Source organism: Pseudophryne corroboree, chromosome 12 (assembly GCF_028390025.1).
Source record: "Pseudophryne corroboree isolate aPseCor3 chromosome 12, aPseCor3.hap2, whole genome shotgun sequence".
Lineage (NCBI taxonomy): Eukaryota > Metazoa > Chordata > Amphibia > Anura > Myobatrachidae > Pseudophryne > Pseudophryne corroboree.
This window is the reverse complement of record NC_086455.1, coordinates 25665377-25687111: the sequence shown is the minus strand read 5'-3', so window position 1 is coordinate 25687111 and position 21735 is coordinate 25665377. Positions and strand designations below refer to the sequence as shown.

The 21735-nt window shown below is 46.7% G+C and overlaps 1 protein-coding gene across 2 annotated transcripts in view; it reads left to right on the top strand.

Moving 5' to 3' along the window:
- Positions 1-21735, top strand: part of BRF1 (BRF1 RNA polymerase III transcription initiation factor subunit) — a 463462-nt gene that overhangs the window by 152852 nt on the left and 288875 nt on the right. For both annotated transcript variants that reach the window (XM_063947216.1, XM_063947215.1), the window contains exon 4: positions 573-604. In XM_063947216.1, coding sequence (XP_063803286.1) covers positions 573-604 — 32 coding nt within the window. The remainder of the gene's footprint in view (positions 1-572; positions 605-21735) is intronic.

Below are 21735 nucleotides of genomic sequence, written 5' to 3'. Positions count from 1 at the left end.
GCTAAACATTTCTGGGCGAAACCAAACCCCCCCCCCCCCCCCCCCCTCCCCTCTGCAGCCTAACCCTAACCCTCCCAGTGGGTGCCTAAACCAACCTATCTTGGCCCCCCTCTCTGCAGCTTATCCCTAACCCTCCATTCCCCACAGCCTAACCCAAACTGTCCCCGGGGGTGCCTAAACCTAACCTCCCCCCTGCGGGGGGCCGCATACTTAACGATCAGGATGTTAGGTGTTGGGATTCTGGCGTCTGCATTTTGGCTGATGTTGGAGTTCCGGTGTCAGCATTTTGCCCGCTTATCGGGGTTCTGGCGATGAGATTACGACCACAGGCGTCCTGACCGCATCCCGTTTAGAATCAATGCTACAATTCATACTGACCATAAAGCAGGGCGGTATTGAGGTCCTGAGGTAAAAGTTTGGGAGCTAACTGTTGGCCATCACTGTACAAGAGGCTATAAATCCAGTGCAGTTGTGTTGTGGAAGGTAAGATGATTATTCCCATTTCCTCCCAAGTTTATTAGACTGCTAGAACGTTCTGTAAGTACTGTGTCTTTCCTTGACTGCCCTCTCAGATATGTTACTTGATCTCAGTGACCTCCTCCAGGTATAGTATACGCTTCCAACAGTCTGCTTTGTGTTACCCACCACCGCCAGCGGAGAGCCAGTGTGAATAATGTTTTGTATTGTCAGCACGGTGGGCTGTTCCATGTCACCACACCTGCAGTGGTTAGACTACCAGCACTTGGACTCGAGAGCTCAAACACCTGCAGTTCTGTAAGGAACACCTGCCAATAGACGCAGGAGGAGCGATGGGTCCAGCTGCTGGTTAGAGGCTGACATCCTGGTTGCTGCTTGGCCAATATCTTGGATGTTTTAACACTAAAGGCCCATACACACGGCGAGATTCTGGCTGTGCCCGATTCTAACTATGCGACAGGGGCTAGGTCGGCATCGCAAGCACATAATGAGTGTGCCTGCGATACTGACTGTGCGATTTTGTCTGTCAATTTTGACTATCTCTTCTATAGAGAGAATCAAAATTGACTTGCCTGCACAGTCCATCTAGGCTTGCGATGCCGACCGCGCATCAGCATCGAATCGGGATCGCAAGGTGACTTTACACCTTGCGATCTGCACTAACTTTTCTTACGATTTTGACTCTATAGTCAAAATCGTAAGAAAATATCTCACCGTGTGTACACACCATTACTCAAGCGTCGTAACACATTTTGCATCTATTGCAGTGATAGTATTTTTTCTACTGTAGACAACATGCGGCACTGCAGCTGCTGAAGAACTACACATCCCAGCATGCCCTGCCAAATATTAGTATATTCTAATCCAGTGGTTCCCAAACTGTGTGCCGAAGCGCACTTGCATTGGTGCCTTGTATTTGTGGTCCAGGACCAATTCAAATTATTTATGGTCAATGTAATAATAGGCAACACCAGTGCTGGTGGCTCCCCATCATAACATATGTACACAAACAGAAGCAAATTTTGTCCCTCACCACACAACTGACCCTAAGGATGACCTATAAACACAATTAACTAACTGAGAAATTTAGAAAGAAATGTTAAAGTAAGAAACTTTTGGCATAGGGGTGCTGTGAAAAAATAGGATTTTAATTACCTGCCGGTAAATCCTTTTCTCTAACGTCCTAAGTGGATGCTGGGGACTCCGTAAGGACCATGGGGAATAGCGGCTCCGCAGGAGACTGGGCAAATCTAAAGAAAGCTTTAGGACTAACTGGTGTGCACTGGCTCCTCCCCCTATGACCCTCCTCCAAGCCTCAGTTAGATTTCTGTGCCCGACGAGAAGGGTGCACACTAGGGGCTCTCCTGAGCTTCTTAGTGAAAGTTTTAGTTTAGGTTTTTTATTTTCAGTGAGACCTGCTGGCAACAGGCTCACTGCATCGAGGGACTAAGGGGAGAAGAAGCGAACTCACCTGCGTGCAGAGTGGATTGGGCTTCTTGGCTACTGGACATTAGCTCCAGAGGGACGATCACAGGTTCAGCCTGGATGGGTCCCGGAGCCGCGAATTTGATAGTGTGAAGAATTTGATAGTGTGGGCTGGCTCCTCCCTCTATGCCCCTCCTACCGGACTCCATCTAGGAAACTGTGCCAGAGGAGACGGAAATACTTTGAGAGAAGGATAGATAAAGATAGTGGTGAGATTCCGAACCAGCACACACAAACAGAGGAAAGCTATGCTAACCCAACTTTAAACAGGAACAGCAACAGCTGAACCAACAATACTTATCCAAGTAACAGTGCAGGAAGAACGAAGCACCGGGCGGGCGCCCAGTATCCTCTACGGACTATGAGAAAAGGATATACCGGTAGGTAATTAAAATCCTATTTTCTCTTGCGTCCTAGAGGATACCAGGGCTCCATTTAGTACCATGGGGATGTACCAAAGCTCTGAAACCGGGTGGGAGAGTGCAGAGGTTACTGCAGAACTGATTGACCAAACTGAAGGTCCTCCGAGGCCAAAGTATCAAACTTGTAGAACTTAGCAAACGTGTTCGAACCTGACCAAGTAGCTGCTCGGCAGAGCTGTAAAGCCGAAACACCCCGGGCAGCTGCCCAGGAAGAACCCACCGACCTAGTAGAGTGGGCCTGTACAGATTTTGGAACCGGCAAACCTGTCGTGGAATAAGCATGCTGGATAGTGAGCCTGATGCAGCGTGCAATTGTCTGCTTTGAAGCAGGACACCCAATCTTATTGGGATCAAATAGAATGAACAGCGAGTCGGATTTCCTGTGATGAGCTGTCTTATTTACATACACCTTCAAGGCCTTCACAACATCCAAAGACTTTGAAGTAGTGGAAGTGTTGGTGATAACCGAACCACAATAGGTTGGTTGATGTGAAATGCAGACACCACTTTCAGAAGAAATTGCTGACGAGTCCTGAGTTCAGCTCTGTCCCCATGGAAAATTAAATATGGGTTCTTGTGAGACAACGCCCCCAGCTCTGACACACGTCTTGCTGAAGCCAAGGCCAACAGTGTGATGGTCTTCCACGTAAGATATTTTACGTCCACCTCCTGTAATGGTTCAAACCAGTCCGATTGGAGGAACTGCAGCACCACATTGAGATCCCCAGGTGCCGTGGGACACACAAAGGGAGGTTGGATGCGCAGAACACCTTTCAAAAACGTCTCTGGACCTCAGGTAGAGAAGCCAATTGTTGTTGAAAGAAAATGGACAAGGCCGGAATCTGGACTTTTATGGAGTTCAGACGTAGGCCCACATCCACACCTGCCTGCAGAAAAAGCAGGAAACGTCCCAGGTGAAATTCCACCGCAGAATAAGTTCTGCTCTTACACCAAGAGACGCATTTCTTCCAAATACAATGGTATGTTTAGACCAGGCATGTCCAACCTGCGGCCCTCCAGCTGTTGTGAAACTATATATCCCAGCATGCCCTGACACTGTTTTGCTGTCAGAGAATGCTAAAGCTGTGTCAGGGCATGCTGGGATGTGTAGTTTCTCAACAGCTGGAGGGCCGCAGGTTGGACATGCCTGGTTTAGACGTTACCCCCTTCCTGGCTTGGCTCATAGTCGGGATAACTTTATTCGGTATCCCTCTTCTGGCTAGAATCAGCCGTGCAACTTCCATGCCGTCAAACTTAGCCGCGGTAAGTCCTGATAGACAAACGGTCCCTGTTGCCGAAGATCCTTGCAAAGAGGTAGAGGCCATGGAGCCTCGAGGAGCATCTCTAGAAGGTCCGCGTACTAGGCCCTTCTTGGCCAGTCCGGAGCAATGAGTATTGCTTGAACCTTTCCCCTTTTTATTCTCTTGAGAATTCTTTGGATCAGAGGAAGTGGAGGAAACACGTACACCATCTGATAGACCCATGGAGTCGTCAGAGCGTCTACCGCCACTGCCTGTGGATCTCTCGACCTGGAACAATACTGCTTGAGCTTCTTGTTGAGATGAGAGGCCATCATGTCGATTTGTGGATATCCCTGCCGACCTATCAAGCACCTGAACACTTCCGGGTGAAGGCCCCACTCCCTCGGGTGCAGGTCGTGTCTGCTGAGGAAGTCTGCTTCCCAGTTGTCTACTCCCGAAATGAAGACCGCTGACAACGCCACAGCGTTTTTTGCTGCCCAGAGGAGAATTCTTGACACTTCTTACATTGCTGCTCTGCTTTACATTCTGCCGTCGGTTTATGTACGTCACTGCCGTCACATTGACCGACTGGACTTGAATAGGCCGATCCTGAAGAAGATAAGAGGCCTGCAGCAGGGCGTTGTATATGGCCCTGAGTTCCAGAATGTTGATTGGAAGGATGACTTCCTGACTTGACCATCTTCCTTGAAACTGCACCCCCTGGGTGACTGCTCCCCAATCTCTGAAGCTTGCGTCCGTGGTTAACAGGATCCAGTCCTGAATTCCGAACCTCCGTCTCTTGACGAGGTGAGAGGTCTGTAGCCACCACAGAAGGGAGTTCCTGGCTTTTGGCGACAGACGGATCCTCTGCTGCATGTGAAGATGTGATACGGACAATTTGTCCAACAGATCGAGCTGGAAGGGTCTTGCATGAAACCTTCTGTATTGAAGCGCCTCATAAGAGGCCACCATTTTCCCCAGAAGGCGAATGCATAGATTCACTGATATCCGGGTTGGCTTTAGGACATCACGAACCATCGACTGGATTACCAATGCCTTTTCCAATGGAAGGAACACTTTCTGCGACTGTGTCCAGTATCATTCCCAGGAATGGGAGCCTCCGTGTTGGCTCTAGGTTAGATTTCGGAAAGTTCAGAATCCCCCCGTGATCCTGGAGAAGTTGGTTGAGAGGCCAATGCTGTCCAGCAACCTCTCCCTGGACGGCGCTTTTATCAGAAGATCGTCCAGGTATGGAATGATGTTCACTTCCTGCTTGCGGAGTATAAACATCATCTCTGCCATCACTTTGGTGAACACCCTCGGTGCAGTGGTGAGATCAAATGTCAGGGCCTGGAACTGGTAGTGACAGTCCTGTAGTGCAAACCATAGATAAGCCTGATGAGGCGGCCAGATCGGAATGTGAAGGTACGCATCTTTGATAACCAGAAACATTAGGAATTCCCCTTCCTACAGACCTGAGATCACTGCTCTCAGAGACTTCATCTAGAACTTGAACACTTTTAAGAACAGGTTCAAGGACTTGAGGTTCAGAATTGGTCTTACCAAACCGTCCGGTTTCGGTACTACAAACAAGTTGGAATAGTACTCCTTTTTGTGTAGATGGGGTGGAAATGGAACAATGACTTGAGTCTGTACCAGCTTTTGGATGGCCTGCTGTAAAGTTATACTTGCCTCTTGTGAAGCCGGTAAGCCTGTTTTGAAAAATCTGTGAGGTGGGAGCTCTTGGAACTCCAGTCTGTAGCCCTGGGAAATAAGATCTATTACTCAGGGATCCCGGCACGAACTTGACCAGATATGACTGAAGAATTTTCGTCGGGCTCCCACCTGCCAGAGCTCTAGGCCTCGCGGTCCACCGTCATGCTGAAGGCTTTGAGGAAGCAGAGCCTGAACTCTATTCCTGAACACCTGCAGTTGCTGGTTTGCGTGGTTTACCTCTTGCGCCTCTGGAGGCCTTAGAAGCACATCTGGATTTTCCCTTAATCTTTGCTGTCCGAAAGGACTATAAATTTGAAGCTGAATAAGCTTTCCTGGCTGGGGGAGCTGCGGAAGGAAGATACATAGACTTACCTGCCGTAGCTTTGGAGATCCATTTGTCTAGTTCGTCTCCAAACAAGGCCTCTCCTGTGAATGGTAAGCCTTCCACGCCTTTCCTGGAGTCCCCATCAGCAGTCCACTGGCGTAGCCACAAGCCCCTGCGTGCTGACACAGCCATAGCGGTGGCGCGTGCATTAAGCAAACCAATCTCTTTTATAGCTTCCACCATAAAGTTCGCAGAGTCCTGTATATGATGCAGGAGTAAAACAACATCCCCCCCTAGACAAGGAATCTAACCCCTCAATTAGGTTACCTGACCATTTAGCAATGACTTTTGTGATCCACAAACATGCAATAGTGGGTTTCTGGGCCACCCCAGCAGCTGTGTACAATGATTTCAGTGTAGTCTCAATTTTACGATCAGCCGTATCTGTTAGGGAGGCTGCACCAGAGACGGGCAATACAATTTTTCTTGACAGCCTAGAGCAGAGGTTCTCAAACTCGGTCCTTGGGGGCCCACACAGTGCATGTTTTGCAGGTCTCCTCACAGAATCGCAAGTGAAATAATTAGCTCCACCTGTGGACCTTTTAAAATGTGTCAGTGAGTAATTAATACACCTGTGCACCTGCTGGGTTACCTGCAAAACATCCACTGTGTGGGCTCCCGAGGACCGAGTTTGAGAACCTCTGGCCTAGAGACTGATGTGTCCACTATCGGTGGATTTTCCCATTTTTTCCTATCCTCCAGAGGAAAAGGAAAAGATGAGAGCAACCTTTTAGGGATTTAAAATTTCTTATCAGGATTAACCCACGGTTCTTCAAACAGAGTATTCAATTCCTTGTGACTGAGGACTTCTTTTTTTACATTAAAATAAGATTCCTCACACTCCTCTGCAAATTCCTGAAAAGGTGTCAGAACATCTCTGATAGCCTCTATAAGAGCCTCTATTCCCTGTGACAGAGTAGCGTCCCCTCCCTCCAAATCCACCTCACCCTCCTCCATGTCTGACCTGTCAGCGTCAGTCAGACTGCAGGATATGGGCCAGAGATTGTTTTTGCGGACAAATAGGAGGGGATTGAGACGCCGTTTTGTGGACTGAGTCTCTCTTCATAAACTCATCCACAGTCTGTCTTAAGTATGGCATCTCTTTCTCATTGCGGGATAGTTTTGTCTAAATTTTTGAGATCATTCCTTTAATGGAATGAACCCATTCCGGTTCAGCCCCACTATTCTGAGAAGGTGCACTGCCCTAAGTTACCCAGTAGTGAGCCCCCTTGTGAAGAGGAACACTCCGCTGTACAAGGAGCACACTCTTTGCCTGACATAATGTAAATGTAACAGCGCACACACAGGAAAAGGTTAAGCACAATTAACCCACAAAGAGCCCTACAGGGAGAGACAGAGTTATTTGGAGCCAGCCCCCATCGAGCCCTTATCGTTAATGCCAAGGTTAGCAGGGTCGCAGACTAAGTACCCTGAGGTAATCTGGAGTCACACCGGAGGAGCTGCGCGTCCCTGTCAGTCAGCGTCTGTGTCCACTGCAGAGGGAAAATGGCGCTGGTGAGCTGCTGGATCCTCTCATAGTGAAGTCCTTCCCCTTCAATGGCGCTCGGTCTTCCCGCTTTTTTTATACTGGCTGAGGTAATCTGTTGCTTAAAATGGAGAGAAATCCGTTTTAAGGCTGTTTTTGTGTGGGTACTGTGTACATTGTACTGAGACGCAGCTATGTACTGTGTCTGGAGACGCATTCCGTCCCGGTTAGAAGCTGTGCTTCTCCATACCCTTATGCCGCCATAATGGCCGGCGACCTGCTAGTCTGACGCCAGCTTACTACACGCCACTCTTAATTCTTCTGGCTCTGTTAGGGGTGGCGGCGTGCTGTGGGACTGTACGCTCACCATGGTGGGGCTTGCGAATAGTTCCCTCAGGAGCCCAGTGTCCTGTCAGCGGGGAACGGAACCATTTACCCTTCAAGAGGTTGCGCCGTTCCCCCAACCCCCCAAAGTCCCACGAAGCAGGCAGGCTGGTGCCACCCAGCCCTGCCTGAAAATAACAAACGTATAAAATAAATGCAGAAAACTCTTCAGGAGCTTCCATAAGTGTGACCGGCTCCTTCGGGCACATTTTCTAAATGGAGTCTGGTAGGAGGGGCATAGAGGGAGGAGCCAGCTCACACTATAAAATTGTTCAAGTTCCCATGGCTCCTAGTGGACCCGTTTATACCCCATGGTACTAAATGGAACCCCAGTATCCTCTAGGACGTAAGAGGAAAAAAATCTGATACTGCAGGGCGCCGTGATTCCAAAAAGTTTGGGAACCACTGCTCTAATAGCAAAACTGTGGCAGAGCTTACTGAGATGTGTAGTTCCACAGTGGTTTTTGAATTCCCCTGGTCTATGGGTTAATTCGTATCAAATGGTGCCCACAATTTAAGTAATTTGTTGCTTGAGCAGCTTCTTCTTCCAATAACAAATCTGTTAGCAACCCCTGGAACGGGTGGTCTTCTTCAGTTTGCCGGCTGACGGGATCCCGGCGCCGGAATCCCGACAGCCGGCATACCGACACCTTTTCTCCCTCTTGGGGGTCCACGACCCCCCTGGAGGGAGAATAGGTAGCGCGCGCCACCGTGCCCGCGCTCACCCAGCTGTTGGGATTCCGGCGCCGGTATGCTGGCTGCCTGGAGCCCGGCCGCCGGCATACCCTACTACACCCCCCAGGAACACAGTGGAAGCAGACCGTTTTGTTTGCGGAATCAATGTCTACATATAGAAGCCTATTCTTACACTAGGAACTAGGAAAGGGCATCGATACGCAAGCTTTCAGAAAGATCGATCTCCACAGTCCGTATCATGCAATTTCCGGATCGATCACAGAGAAGTGATGTATGAGCAGGATTAATACTAAACTCGCTGGTAACTATGTTTCTTACCTGGTCCCTGGCGTCTTTTCCTCCACTGTGCAAGTGTGACCGGCCTTGACTGACTCCCCAACAGTGCATGTGGAAAAAAATATTGAACACTGATTGGCCATCCCAGATGTGAGCCAATGCCATTACAAGGACAAGCTGAGGTTTTGTCCATAGCAACCAATCAGACTAGAGATATGTGACCGCTGATTGGCCATCCCTGATAAGAACCAATGCCTTTACAACGACAAGCAGAGGTTTTGTCCATAGCAACCAGACTAGCGATAATTTATCCAGTGCATTCTATAAAATGATAGCTAGAATCTTATTGGTTGCTTATACCTAAGTGTTGTAATTTGTTACTTGTAGCGTAATCTGAATACAGGTTTTGACAACGATATTGTTACCTCTGCTGTCTGACCGGTTACGATGTAAGCCGGAAAAAGCTTGAGTCTCTTTTCCAAGCTTTGTGGTCCACTCTAGAGCTGCATAGGTTGAATTTGATTAAAATAATTAAATTAGGCATCTGATAAACAGGCTGGGCAGCGGATAATATTTCATTATTGAGAGACATGTAGTGCATGTACAGATTAGTCTGGCTGGGAGAATGCATCGGACTGCAGACCTTTCATGCGCAGTCACGGTTACCTAGGCACAGCTGTACCTCTCCCAGCTTATTGCTCTTCTGAACAGGTTTCCAGTAAAATAAACACAATCCACGTTTCACTAACTGCAGTGCTGGGATCAGGATAGTGGGGTGTCATTCCGAGTTGATCGCTCGCTGCCGTTTTTCGCAGCATAGCGATCAGGCTAAAAACCGGCTGTTCTGCGAATGCGTATGGGCCGCAGGGCACACGCGGCAAGTAATTTCACACAAAACTAAGCAATTTTACACAGGGGCGAGCGACGCTTTTCAGTCGCTCTGCTGATCGGTGTGTGATTGACAGGAAGTGGGCATTTCTGGGTGGAAATGGACCGTTTTCCGGGAGTGTGCTAAAAAACGCCGGCGTGTCAGGCTAAAACGCAGGAGTGGCTGGGGAAACGGAGGAGTGGCTGGCCAAATGCAGGGCGTGTTTGTGACGTCAAAGCAGGAACTAAACGGACTGAGGTGATCGCAATCTAGGAGTAGGTCTGGAGCTACTCAGAAACTGCAGCCAAAGATTTTCGAGCAGTTCTGCTAATCTTTAGTCCGCACTTCTGTTAAGATACACTCCCAGAGGGCGGCGGCCTAGCGTTTGCACTGCTGCTAAAAGCAGCTAGCGAGCGATCAACTCGGAATGAGGGCCAATGTACTGTTTCATTTGGTCACATCTACTTTTTAAGGGTTTGTGGAACTTGTGACAGGTTCTGCAAGATTTCCCCTTGTCCTCTAACAGCCATCTTTGTCTAAACATCACTATGTTATTTAGGGGGATTCAGTAAGCAGCAGGGTTATGTTCCCGAACAATGTGTAGGTAATGGCCTTCACTCATAGGGTTGCAAGCTAAAATTAGTGGTTATCACTGCTGCAAATTGCTGTTTGGTGCACATAAATGGATCGGCTAAAGTTGCTGTGGGGGCAATTCAATGCTACAAGTTGTGCCCGACTGAGTACATATTGGCCAGTTCCTCCCTATGCAACCTCCTTATGGCTAACTGAATTGCACCCTCTAGCTTGTCCACAGTTTTGCAGTGTGTGGGGATAGATTGACCTACAGCCAATCGGATCGTAGGAATGTTCACAGTAGGAAAGAGATTCTCCTCCTGGATCTCTCTGCAGCATTTGATACCGTGGAAAATGGGATTCTTATTGAGCGCCTGAAACATTTCTGTGGACGGTATAGCACAGTCCTTAACTGGTTCAAATCATTTCTCTCCTGCAGATTAGAGTTTCTTCTGGAGTTAATCATTATCACCAGTGCCAGTCTCATGTGGTGTCCCAAAGGGTTCATACTATCTGCCAAGCTTTTTTACATGTAGCCATTGGGTGAAATAATCAGACATTGTGGCCTGGTCTACCACTGCTATGCAGATGATACACAACCTAACCTGTCCTTTGCTCCAGGTACTGTGAACCCAATGACAACCCTAATTGGCTATCTAGCTGATCTCCAGGAGTGGATGAGTGCCAGTTGGCTACAACTGAACCCTGATAAAACAAAAGTCCTTATGATAGGTCCCAGGACAAGACTGTAGCATAGTTAACCATTTGGACTTAACGCTTCGGGGTTCCGAACTACAAAACATTGAACATGTGCGGAATCTTGGTGTTTTCTTGGATAGTGGCTGACACTAAAACATCATGTATCGGCCACAAAAAATACTCAAGTCTTTTATCTGAGGAACATAGCCAGAATCAAGCACTTAAATCCCACAGATTTACTTAAATTCATACATGCATTTGTATCCTCACGCCTAGATTACTGCAATGCCCTTTACATTGGTCTACCAGCAAAACAATTGCACCACTTACAGCTGATATAAAACGCGGCTGCCAGGCTATTAACCAACCAGCCGCGTTCCAGCCACATAACACCCATTCTCTAATTCCTTCACTGGCTGCATGTAAGATGACAAATAGTTTTCAAGATTGGCTTACTGCTTTTCAAAGCTCTACATGACCAGGGCCCAAGGTTCTTGAACTTCTGATCCCTTTACCGTCCTGCTTGATTACTGTGATCTGTTGATTAACAGTACATAGAATCTCCCTCCTGAATTCTTCTGCGGCTCAAGCTCTCGGCTTTGTGGCTCCGACTGTATGGATCTCTTTTCCCTGCAAAGTTCGAGAAGCCTCTACTTTAAAATCCTTCAAAGATGGACTCAAGACTTTCCTGTTCACCCAAGCATTTCACTAATTTCCCCTATTAAGCTTGTCTTGTATTTGGTGCTGTAAAGGCAGGTGTAAGCACTTTGAGTCGTATAAGGAGAAAAGTGCTATAGCAATAACATTTATATAGGAGTATTGTCTTGACCTGGGTCCGGATGTAATGAAGTCTAGGTTGACCGGAGGTACGGGTTCTCGGCCGAACTCGGATGGGTTTTTTTTAAAGCGGTAATCATTTACAGTACTAGGCATGGTTTTGCCTTGTACGTGATTGCCGCTTTAAAAAAAGTCTCAAGCTTGTCCAGGAAACCCGCATCTCTGGCCAACTTGGACTACATCACATCCGGCCCCGTGTCTGATCTCGTGATTATATTAGGGAGTACAGGGTAGCCCGCAAGGAGAGAAATGGAGGCAAGCTTGGGAGCTGTGTATGTTTTTAAGGCGATTTATCAGAGCTACATTTATTTGATTTAAGGATTTTTTTTTTTTTTTTTGAACATCAGACTTCCTGACTAATGTTATGGGTAAACGTGGAACCTAAAATTACTAATCTCTGATGACAATGGTTTGCCATGAGCCGAAGTGCTAACAGATATGCTACAAAGAAATGTACTGTATGTGAAATAACATGAAGAAATAAGAGTATTCATAATTACCGACATTTTGGCTGCTCTCTGCGGGAGAGAGCAGCCAGGTCGGCTCAACAGGCGGGCCGGCGGGTGCTGTGACGTAAGGAGGGGGTGGACTGGAGGTCGGACGGGGGTGGAGCAAGGGCGGGATGGGGGCGGGGTTACAGTGACACCTCCTTTTAGCCACGCCCCATTCTGTAATGCCGCGATCACCGTTATTACATTGCAGAGGGCGTGGCTATGATGATGCGATTCAGCAAGAATCGCGTCATCGACTGCCCGGACCGCCCACTTTACACACAAAGTGGGCGGACGGGCAGGGGGACCCCTCAAATAGGGAGACTTGCCTGCTCTTCTGGGGAACTGGGAGGGTCACTCGATTTTCGGGAGCCTCCCGGCCACTCCAGGGGAGTAGGCAAGTATGAGAGTATTGCATGTGGGGGAACATGTTTTTTCCATACACAAGTTATTTGCACATTGGCTTGTGAAAGAACATCACAGTGGGGGCAATTCAGCAGCAAATTTGTTAGCAGTTGGGCAAAACCATGTGCACTACAGCTGGGGCAGATATAACATGTGCAGAGAGAGTTAGATTTGGGTGGGTTATTTTGTTTCTGTGCAGGGTAAATAATGGCTGTTTTATTTTTTTTGCTCTACAATTTAGATTTCAGTTTGAACACACCCCACCCAAATCTAACTCTCTCTGTACATGTTACTTCTGCCCCACCTGCACTGCACATTGTTTTGCCCATTAGCTAACAAATTTGCTGCTGCGATCAGGTCTGAATTAGGCCCAGTGAGTCTGAATGTGTGCTTATATACAAATTCATACAGTCATAGACACATACATATGTAGGGATGGACATGCATGCATTCATTACATATGACCCCAGACTGTTTTGAATAGCATTTGTGCCTTTTAATATTGATCTAGGCACCAAATTTGTACATGTCTTGTATAGCAAAGTGTTTCCCCCCTACTCAGCAGGTCATACGTGACCAGACCTCCCTGCGTTCGACCAGTGACCCACGAGCCCGCAGATCTATGGCTTAACCATTTCCTTGTCGCAATGGAGCCTGAAGGGTAGTCAGTCATTGTTACATTAGGTTCCGCTAAACCTTGACCGTCACACAGAGAAACATGCATGTCACGCTTACAGAGAGCGGACATGTAGAAGATCCAGCTGACTCCAATCATGTTCCAAAAAAGGTATCAAAACAAGCAAGTAATCCGCTTCTCTCCTTGTGCCATTTTCATCCCAGAGTAAAAATAATTGCTATAGCTTGCCCCTTCGGCCCTGCCTAGATTGTCCATAGCATGCATATTACCGAGCAGCTGGTACATTTTATTTCAGTCTCCCCAGCTGTCCTGGTAAATGGCGTCCCTCTGTGTGCTATTTATTGCAGCTTAGCTTTTTTCTGACAAGTGAATAGGAACGGTTGGAATGACAAACATTTAATGAATTTTTACCTCCTAAAATAATTAACATTCTGTTTGAACTCAACGAGGCATTTTTTTTTTACATTGGTCTTTCTCCATCCCTCCTGCTTGTGCGTCTCAATCCCGCTCACTCCTATGCTACATGCCGTTTGCTTTGTAGTGTGCATTTTATTTGAAAGGTAACACAATTATATTATTTTCAGATGAGGCTTTCATGCAGAGCATCGGTTCAAGTTAGAATGGTGTGGGGAAAAAAAAAATCTAACTCGTCTATTTATGATCTGACAGCTGCTATAAAACTCATTCATAGGCAGATATATATAGACGTTGTGTCCGTTATAAACACATGCTGAATAAACTGTTGTGTGTTTTTGTATATGAAGCTTTTGTGCAGTAGAAAAGTGAAAGTTTTTATGGAAGAACATAGCATATTGTTATATTTATTTATTAACAGTTTCTTATATAGCACAGCAAGCTCTGTGGCACTTTACAAATGTAAATAACACAGTGATCAAACAAAACTGGGTGATTATAACAGCTAGTCATAGAGGTACCAATATAAGCAGAACGGTAACAAGGGCGCCACTGTAGTTCTTTCTGGAAGGGTCTTTTCACAATGTTGCTGTGGGGTTCCCTGTTTGTAGCCCACAAATGCTGGACAGCATTATTACAGCACGGCCTCTCTCACATCTAAGTCTCCACACATTATACATCTGCCCCATCTGCTGTGCAAAGACAGGTGTTGCCAGTGGTGGACTTCCCTATGTTAAGTCCACTTTCTGAAAAGTACAATAGAAGGTGTAATGGCACTTTAAGAACAATAAATGCTGAAGACAAATGGCGCTCTTCTGAAGAATAGCAAGCAGATAATACTGAGATAATGACATATGAGATATATATATATATCTATATATATATATCTATATATCTATATATCTATATATATATATATATATATATATATATATATATATATATATATCCAGCAATAGAGATGGCACTCAGAGACTTGCAGCAGTGAAAAAAGACATCTGTATTGGATGTTGATACAACATCCAATAGAGATGTCTTTTTTCACTGCTACAAGTCTCTGAGTGCCATCTCTATTGCTGGATATTCATTTGTTTGGAAGGGCACCTGAGCAGTTGGGATCTTTTGTATTGAGTGCCGGCATACTGTGGATGGGTATGTGTGTGTGTGTATATGTGTGTGTATATATATATACAGGTTGAGTATCCCTTATCCAAAATGCTTGGGACCAGACGTATTTTGGTTATCGGATTTTTCCGTATTTTGGAATAATCGCATACCATAATGAGATATCATGGTGATGGGACATAAATCTAAGCACAGAATGCATTTATGTTACATATACACCTTATATACACAGCCTGAAGGCAATTTTAGCCAATATTTTTTATAACTTTGTGCATTAAACAAAGTGTGTGTACATTCACACAATTCATTTATGTGTCATATACACCTTATACACACAGCCTGAAGGTCATTTAATACAATATTTTTAATAACTTTGTGTATTAAACAAAGTTTGTGTACATTGAGCCATCAAAAAACAAGGTTTTCACTATCTCACTCTCATTCAAAAAAGTCCGTATTTCGGAATATTCCGTATTTCGGAATATTTGGATATGGGATACTCAACCTGTGTGTGTGTGTGTGTATATATATATATATATATATATATACACATACATACATACATACATACATACATACATACATACATACACATACATACATACATACATACATACATACATACATACATATACATACATACATATACACAGGGCCGGAATGGACCGCAGGGGCACAGGGGAAACCCCCGGTGGGCCCCTCTGCCTTTGGGTCCACCTTCTCCTCTAAGGATCAAATTCTAGACTATGCACTTGAGTTATACATATGTCTATCATGCATGCACTAGCAGTATTTACTATATATATTAAGGGTCCCATGCACTCTCTAATGGCTAGCCAAAATCTATGGGGTGGCTGACCACACCCATAAACATTGGCCCCTACTACCGCATTTCCCCGGTGGGCCCTTCATGTCCCAGTCCGACACTCTGTGTGTGTGTGTGTGTTTATATATATATATATATATATATATATATATATATGATTTACATACAGGACTAAAAGCAACACTTTAAAAAGACATTTCATACACTTTAAATGAAGCCGCTGCGGCCGCTATACTTAATCCACAGCCTACATACTTATTACACCATTCGCGTACAGAGTCCCGTACCGTGTATAGACTTTGCGTACAAACGCTGCGCTGACTGTACAAAGTACACGCAGCGCGTACACACCCAAAGATACACCGTGAACCCTTAACAGCTATGCATGCGATAGTAATACACTTTAAACCTTAGCAGGGAAAGGAAAACACGACACCAGTTTGTATTTAAACTGCTGGGTTCCGACACCACAACATATTATTACTGAAAGGGGGTTACAATAGCAATACAATACAAGAGAATAATGGCTTCAGTCAATAGTACATACTTGTTTGGATTTCGCCGCGCTACCCAGTCTGGTCTTCGGTCATCTAGATAGATAACTTTGAGAGTCTTGTGTGACCAGGCCTGCAGCTGGCTCCTTTTATACAATCTTCCAAAACTTAACACAATGGATACTGTAATCTCTTTGTCCATTGGACACAGGGATTGTCATTTACAGTACAGGAGAGGTCATAGGTTGGTTTGAATAGGTAGACGATGTCTGTTCAAGATGCACTTGTGGGTGGTCTCCTCTGGGTTCCCGCCGCATACCTAATGTACAGTAATTACAGTTTATATCTATATTCTGCTCCTGCACATAACTATTCGCAGGAACGTGCGATCTTCTGCAAACCAACACCAGAATATTACCCTTAAAATACCCTACAGCTGGATACCAAACACCACCTTATAACCTTGTTAAGTCCCCTCCTATCCTGTAAAGGTGAATCCCTTTGTTCTGATACCATTTAAACTGTTGTAACTTGCTGATGTGGTGCGGGGAGACATTGTGCACTATTTGGATTAAATATGTAATGTGTTTTGATGGCTTTTCCATGCGTTCACAAACTCTACCGTAAATACCCATACCACGCGCTAATGCGCACGACCGCGGGAGCGACCATACGCAAATTGCAAATATGCGCACGCACAGCAGAACAAGTACGCACGGAGGCCATCTGTGTGTAGTTTGTACGTGATGTGTGTACTGCAATATTTTTCGACTTTGACTATATATATATTTGTGTGTATATATATATATATATATATATATATATATATAAAATCTAAAAGCAAAGTTCTGATTCATTGCAGTGAGTTATATCGTATGGTCATCTCAGAAATGTCTCATACAGATTACTACCTCCTCAGCAGTGTGGGATTTGCAGTGCACTGACCCAAGAAGAATCGTGGGATGTAAGGAGTGAAAGAACACTGCAGTGTTAGCTGAGGAGCAGTTTCCATTTTTCCATATATTTATGGATGATAGACTATTTCTCTATCGTCCTAAGTGGATGCTGGGGTTCCTGAAAGGACCATGGGGAATAGCGGCTCCGCAGGAGACAGGGCACAAAAGTAAAGCTTTTACAGGTCAGGTGGTGTGTACTGGCTCCTCCCCCTATGACCCTCCTCCAGACTCCAGTTAGATTTTTGTGCCCGGCCGAGAAGGGTGCAATTCTAGGTGGCTCTCATAAAGAGCTGCTTAGAGAGTTTAGCTTAGGTTTTTTATTTTACAGTGATTCCTGCTGGCAACAGGATCACTGCAACGAGGGACAGAGGGGAGAAGAAGTGAACTCACCTGCGTGCAGGATGGATTGGCTTCTTGGCTACTGGACATGAAGCTCCAGAGGGACGATCACAGGTACAGCCTGGATGGTCACCGGAGCCACGCCGCCGGCCCCCTCACAGATGCTGAAGCAAGAAGAGGTCCAGAATCGGCGGCTGAAGACTCCTGCAGTCTTCTTAAGGTAGCGCACAGCACTGCAGCTGTGCGCCATTTTCCTCTCAGCACACTTCACACGGCAGTCACTGAGGGTGCAGGGCGCTGGGAGGGGGGCGCCCTGGGAGGCAAATGAAAACCTTTAAAAAGGCTAAAAATACCTCACATATAGCCCCAGAGGCTATATGGAGATATTTACCCCTGCCTAAATGTACTAAATAGCGGGAGACGAGCCCGCCGAAAAAGGGGCGGGGCCTATCTCCTCAGCACACGGCGCCATTTTCTGTCACAGCTCCGCTGGTCAGGAAGGCTCCCAGGTCTCTCCCCTGCACTGCACTACAGAAACAGGGTATAACAGAGAGGGGGGGCAAAATAAATGGCAATATATATTAATATAAAAGCAGCTATAAGGGAGCACTTAATCATAAGGCTATCCCTGTCATATATAGCGCTTTTTGGTGTGTGCTGGCAGACTCTCCCTCTGTCTCCCCAAAGGGCTAGTGGGTCCTGTCTTCGTATAGAGCATTCCCTGTGTGTCTGCTGTGTGTCGGTACGTGTGTGTCGACATGTATGAGGACGTTATTGGTGTGGAGGCGGAGCAATTGCCAAATATGAGGATGTCACCTCCTAGGGGGTCGACACCAGAATGGATGCCTTTATTTGTGGAATTACGGGATAGCGTCAACTCGCTTAAGCAGTCGTTTGCCGACATGAGGCGGCCGGACACTCAATTAGTGCCTGTCCAGGCGCCTCAAACACCGTCAGGGGCTGTAAAACGCCCCTTGCCTCAGTCGGTCGACACAGACCCAGACACAGGCACTGATTCCGGTGGTGAAGGTGACGAATCAACCGTATTTTCCAGTAGGGCCACACGTTATATGATTTTGGCAATAAAGGAGATGTTACATTTAGCTGATACTACAGGTACCACTAAACAGGGTATTATGTGGGGTGTGAAAAAACTACCAGTAGTTTTTACCGAATCAGAAGAATTAAATGACGTGTGTGATGAAGCGTGGGGTGCCCCGATAAAAAACTGCTAATTTCAAAGAAGTTATTGGCTTTATACCCTTTCCCGCCAGAGGTTAGGGAGCGCTGGGAAACACCTCCTAGGGTGGACAAAGCGCTAACACGCTTATCAAAACAAGTGGCGTTACCCTCTCCTGAGACGGCCGCACTTAAAGATCCATCAGATAGGAGGATGGAAAATATCCAAAAAGGTATATACACACATGCAGGTGTTATACTACGACCAGCTATTGCGACTGCCTGGATGTGCAGTGCTGGGGTAGTTTGGTCAGAGTCCCTGATCGAAAATATTGATACCCTGGACAGGGACAATATTTTACTGTCGTTAGAACAAATAAAGGATGCATTTCTTTATATGCGTGATGCACAGGGAGATATCTGCACACTGGCATCACGGGTAAGTGCTATGTCCATTTCGGCCAGAAGAGCTTTATGGACACGACAGTGGACAGGCGATGCGTAGAGGAGTTATTTGGGGTCGGTCTATCGGATTTGGTGGCCACGGCTACGGCCGGGAAATCCACCTTTCTACCTCAAGTCACTCCCCAACAGAAAAAGGCACCGACCTTTCAACCGCAGCCCTTTCGTTCCTTTAAAAATAAGAGAGCAAAGGGCTATTCATATCTGCCACGAGGCAGAGGACGAGGGAAGAGACAGCAACAGGCAGCTCCTTCCCAGGAACAGAAGCCCTCCCCGGCTTCTACAAAAGCCTCAGCATGACGCTGGGGCTTCGCAAGCGGACTCGGGGGCGGTAGCCGATCGTCTCAAGAATTACAGCGCGCAGTGGGCTCACTCGCAGGTAAATCCCTGGATCCTGCAGATAATATCTCAGGGGTACAGGTTGAAATTAGAGACAGAGCCACCTCGCCGTTTCCTGAAGTCTGCTTTACCAACGTCCCCCTCAGAAAGGGAGACGGTTTTGGAAGCCATTCACAAGCTGTATTCTCAGCAGGTGATAGTCAAGGTACCTCTTCTACAACAAGGGAAGGGGTATTATTCCACTCTTTTTGTGGTACCGAAGCCGGATGGCTCGGTAAGGCCTATTCTAAATCTGAAGTCCTTGAACCTGTACATAAAGAAGTTCAAGTTCAAGATGGAGTCACTCAGAGCAGTGATAGCGAACCTGGAAGAAGGGGACTTTATGGTATCCTTGGACATCAAGGATGCGTATCTCCACGTTCCAATTACCCCTCACACCAGGGGTACCTCAGTTTCGTTGTACAAAACTGTCACTATCAGTTTCAGACGCTGCCGTTTGGTTTGTCCACGGCACCTCGGGTCTTTACAAAGGTAATGGCCGAGATAATATTTCTTCTTCGAAGAAAAGGCGTATTAATTATCCCATACTTGGACGATCTCCTAATAAGGGCAAGGTCCAGAGAACAGCTAGAGATGGGTTTAGCACTATCTCAAGAGGTGCTAAAGCAGCACGGATGGATTCTGAATATTCCAAAATCCCAATTAATGCCGACAACTCGTCTGCTGTTCCTGGGGATGATTCTGGACACAGTTCAGAAAAAGGTTTTTCTTCCCGAAGAAAAAGCCAAGGAGTTATCTGACCTGGTCAGGAACCTCCTAAAACCAGGAAAGGTGTCTGTACATCAATGCACAAGAGTCCTGGGAAAAAATGGTAGCTTCTTACGAAGCAATCCCTTTCGGCAGATTCCATGCAAAGGGATCTGTTGGACAAATGGTCAGGGTCGCATCTTCAGATGCACCTGCGGATAACCCTGTCGCCGAGGACAAGGGTATCCCTTCTGTGGTGGTTGCAGGAGGCTCATCTATTGGAGGGCCGCAGATTCGGCATGCAGGATTGGATCCTGGTGACCACGGATGCCAGCCTGAGAGGCTGGGGAGCAGTCACACAGGGAAGAAATTTCCAGGGAGTGTGGTCGAGCCTGAAAAAGTCTCTTCACATAAGCATTCTGGAACTTAGAGCAATCTACAATGCTCTAAGCCAGGCGGAACCTCTGCTTCAAGGAAGACCGGTGTTGATCCAGTCGGACAACATCACGGCAGTCGCCCATGTAAACAGACAGGGCGGCACAAGAAGCAGGAGGGCAATGGCAGAAGCTGCCAGGATCCTTCGCTGGGCGGAGAATCACGTGATAGCACTGTCAGCAGTATTCATCCCGGGCGTGGACAACTGGGAAGCAGACTTCCTCAGCAGACACGACCTTCACCCGGGAGAGTGGGGACTTCATCCAGAAGTTTTCCACATGCTATTAAACCGTTGGGTAAAACCAATGGTGGACATGATGGCGTCTCGCCTCAACAAAACACTGGACAGATATTGCGCCAGGTCAAGAGATCCGCAGGCAATAGCTGTGGACGCGCTGGTAACACCTTGGGTGTACCAGTCGGTATATGTGTTTCCTCCTCTGCCTCTCATACCAAAGGTATTGAGGATTATACGGCAAAGAGGAGTAAGACTAGTGGCTCCGGATTGGCCAAGAAGGACTTGGTACCCGGAACTTCAAGAGATGGTCACGGACGATCCGTGGCCTCTACTTCTGAGAAGGGACCTGCTTCAGCAGGGTCCTTGTCTTTTTCAAGACTTACCGCGGCTGCGTTTGACGGCATGGCGTTTGAATGCCAGATCCTAAAAGGAAAAGGCATTCCGGAAGAAGTCATTCCTACCTTGATAAAGGCAAGGAAGGAAGTCACCGCGAAGCATTATCGCCGTATTTGGCGAAAATATGTTGCGTGGTGCGAGCAGCGGAGTGCTCCGATGGAGGAATTTCAACTGGGTCGTTTTCCTACATTTCCTGCAATCAGGATTGTCTATGGGTCTCAAATTGGGATCTATTAAGGTTCAAATTTCGGCCATATCAATATTCTTCCAAAAAGAATTGGCCTCAGTCCCTGAGGTCCAGATTTTTATCAAAGGAGTACTGCATATACAGCCTCCTGTGGTGCCTAAGGTGGCACCGTGGGATCTAAATGTAGTTTTAGATTTCCTCAAATCCAATTGGTTTGAACCACTAAAGAATGTGGATTTGAAATATCTCACATGGAAAGTGACTATGTTACTGGCCCTGGCTTCGGCCGGGAGAGTATCTGAACTGGCGGCTTTGTTTTATAAAAGCCCTTATTTAATTTTCCATTCGACATAGGGCAGAGCGGCGGACGCGTCCGCATTTTCTCCCTAAGGTGGTATCAGCGTTTCACCTGAACCAGCCTATTGTAGTGCCTGCGGCTACAGACGACTTGAAGGACTCCAAGTTGTTGGACGTTGTCAGAGCCTTAAAAATATACATTTAAAGGACGGCTGGAGTCAGA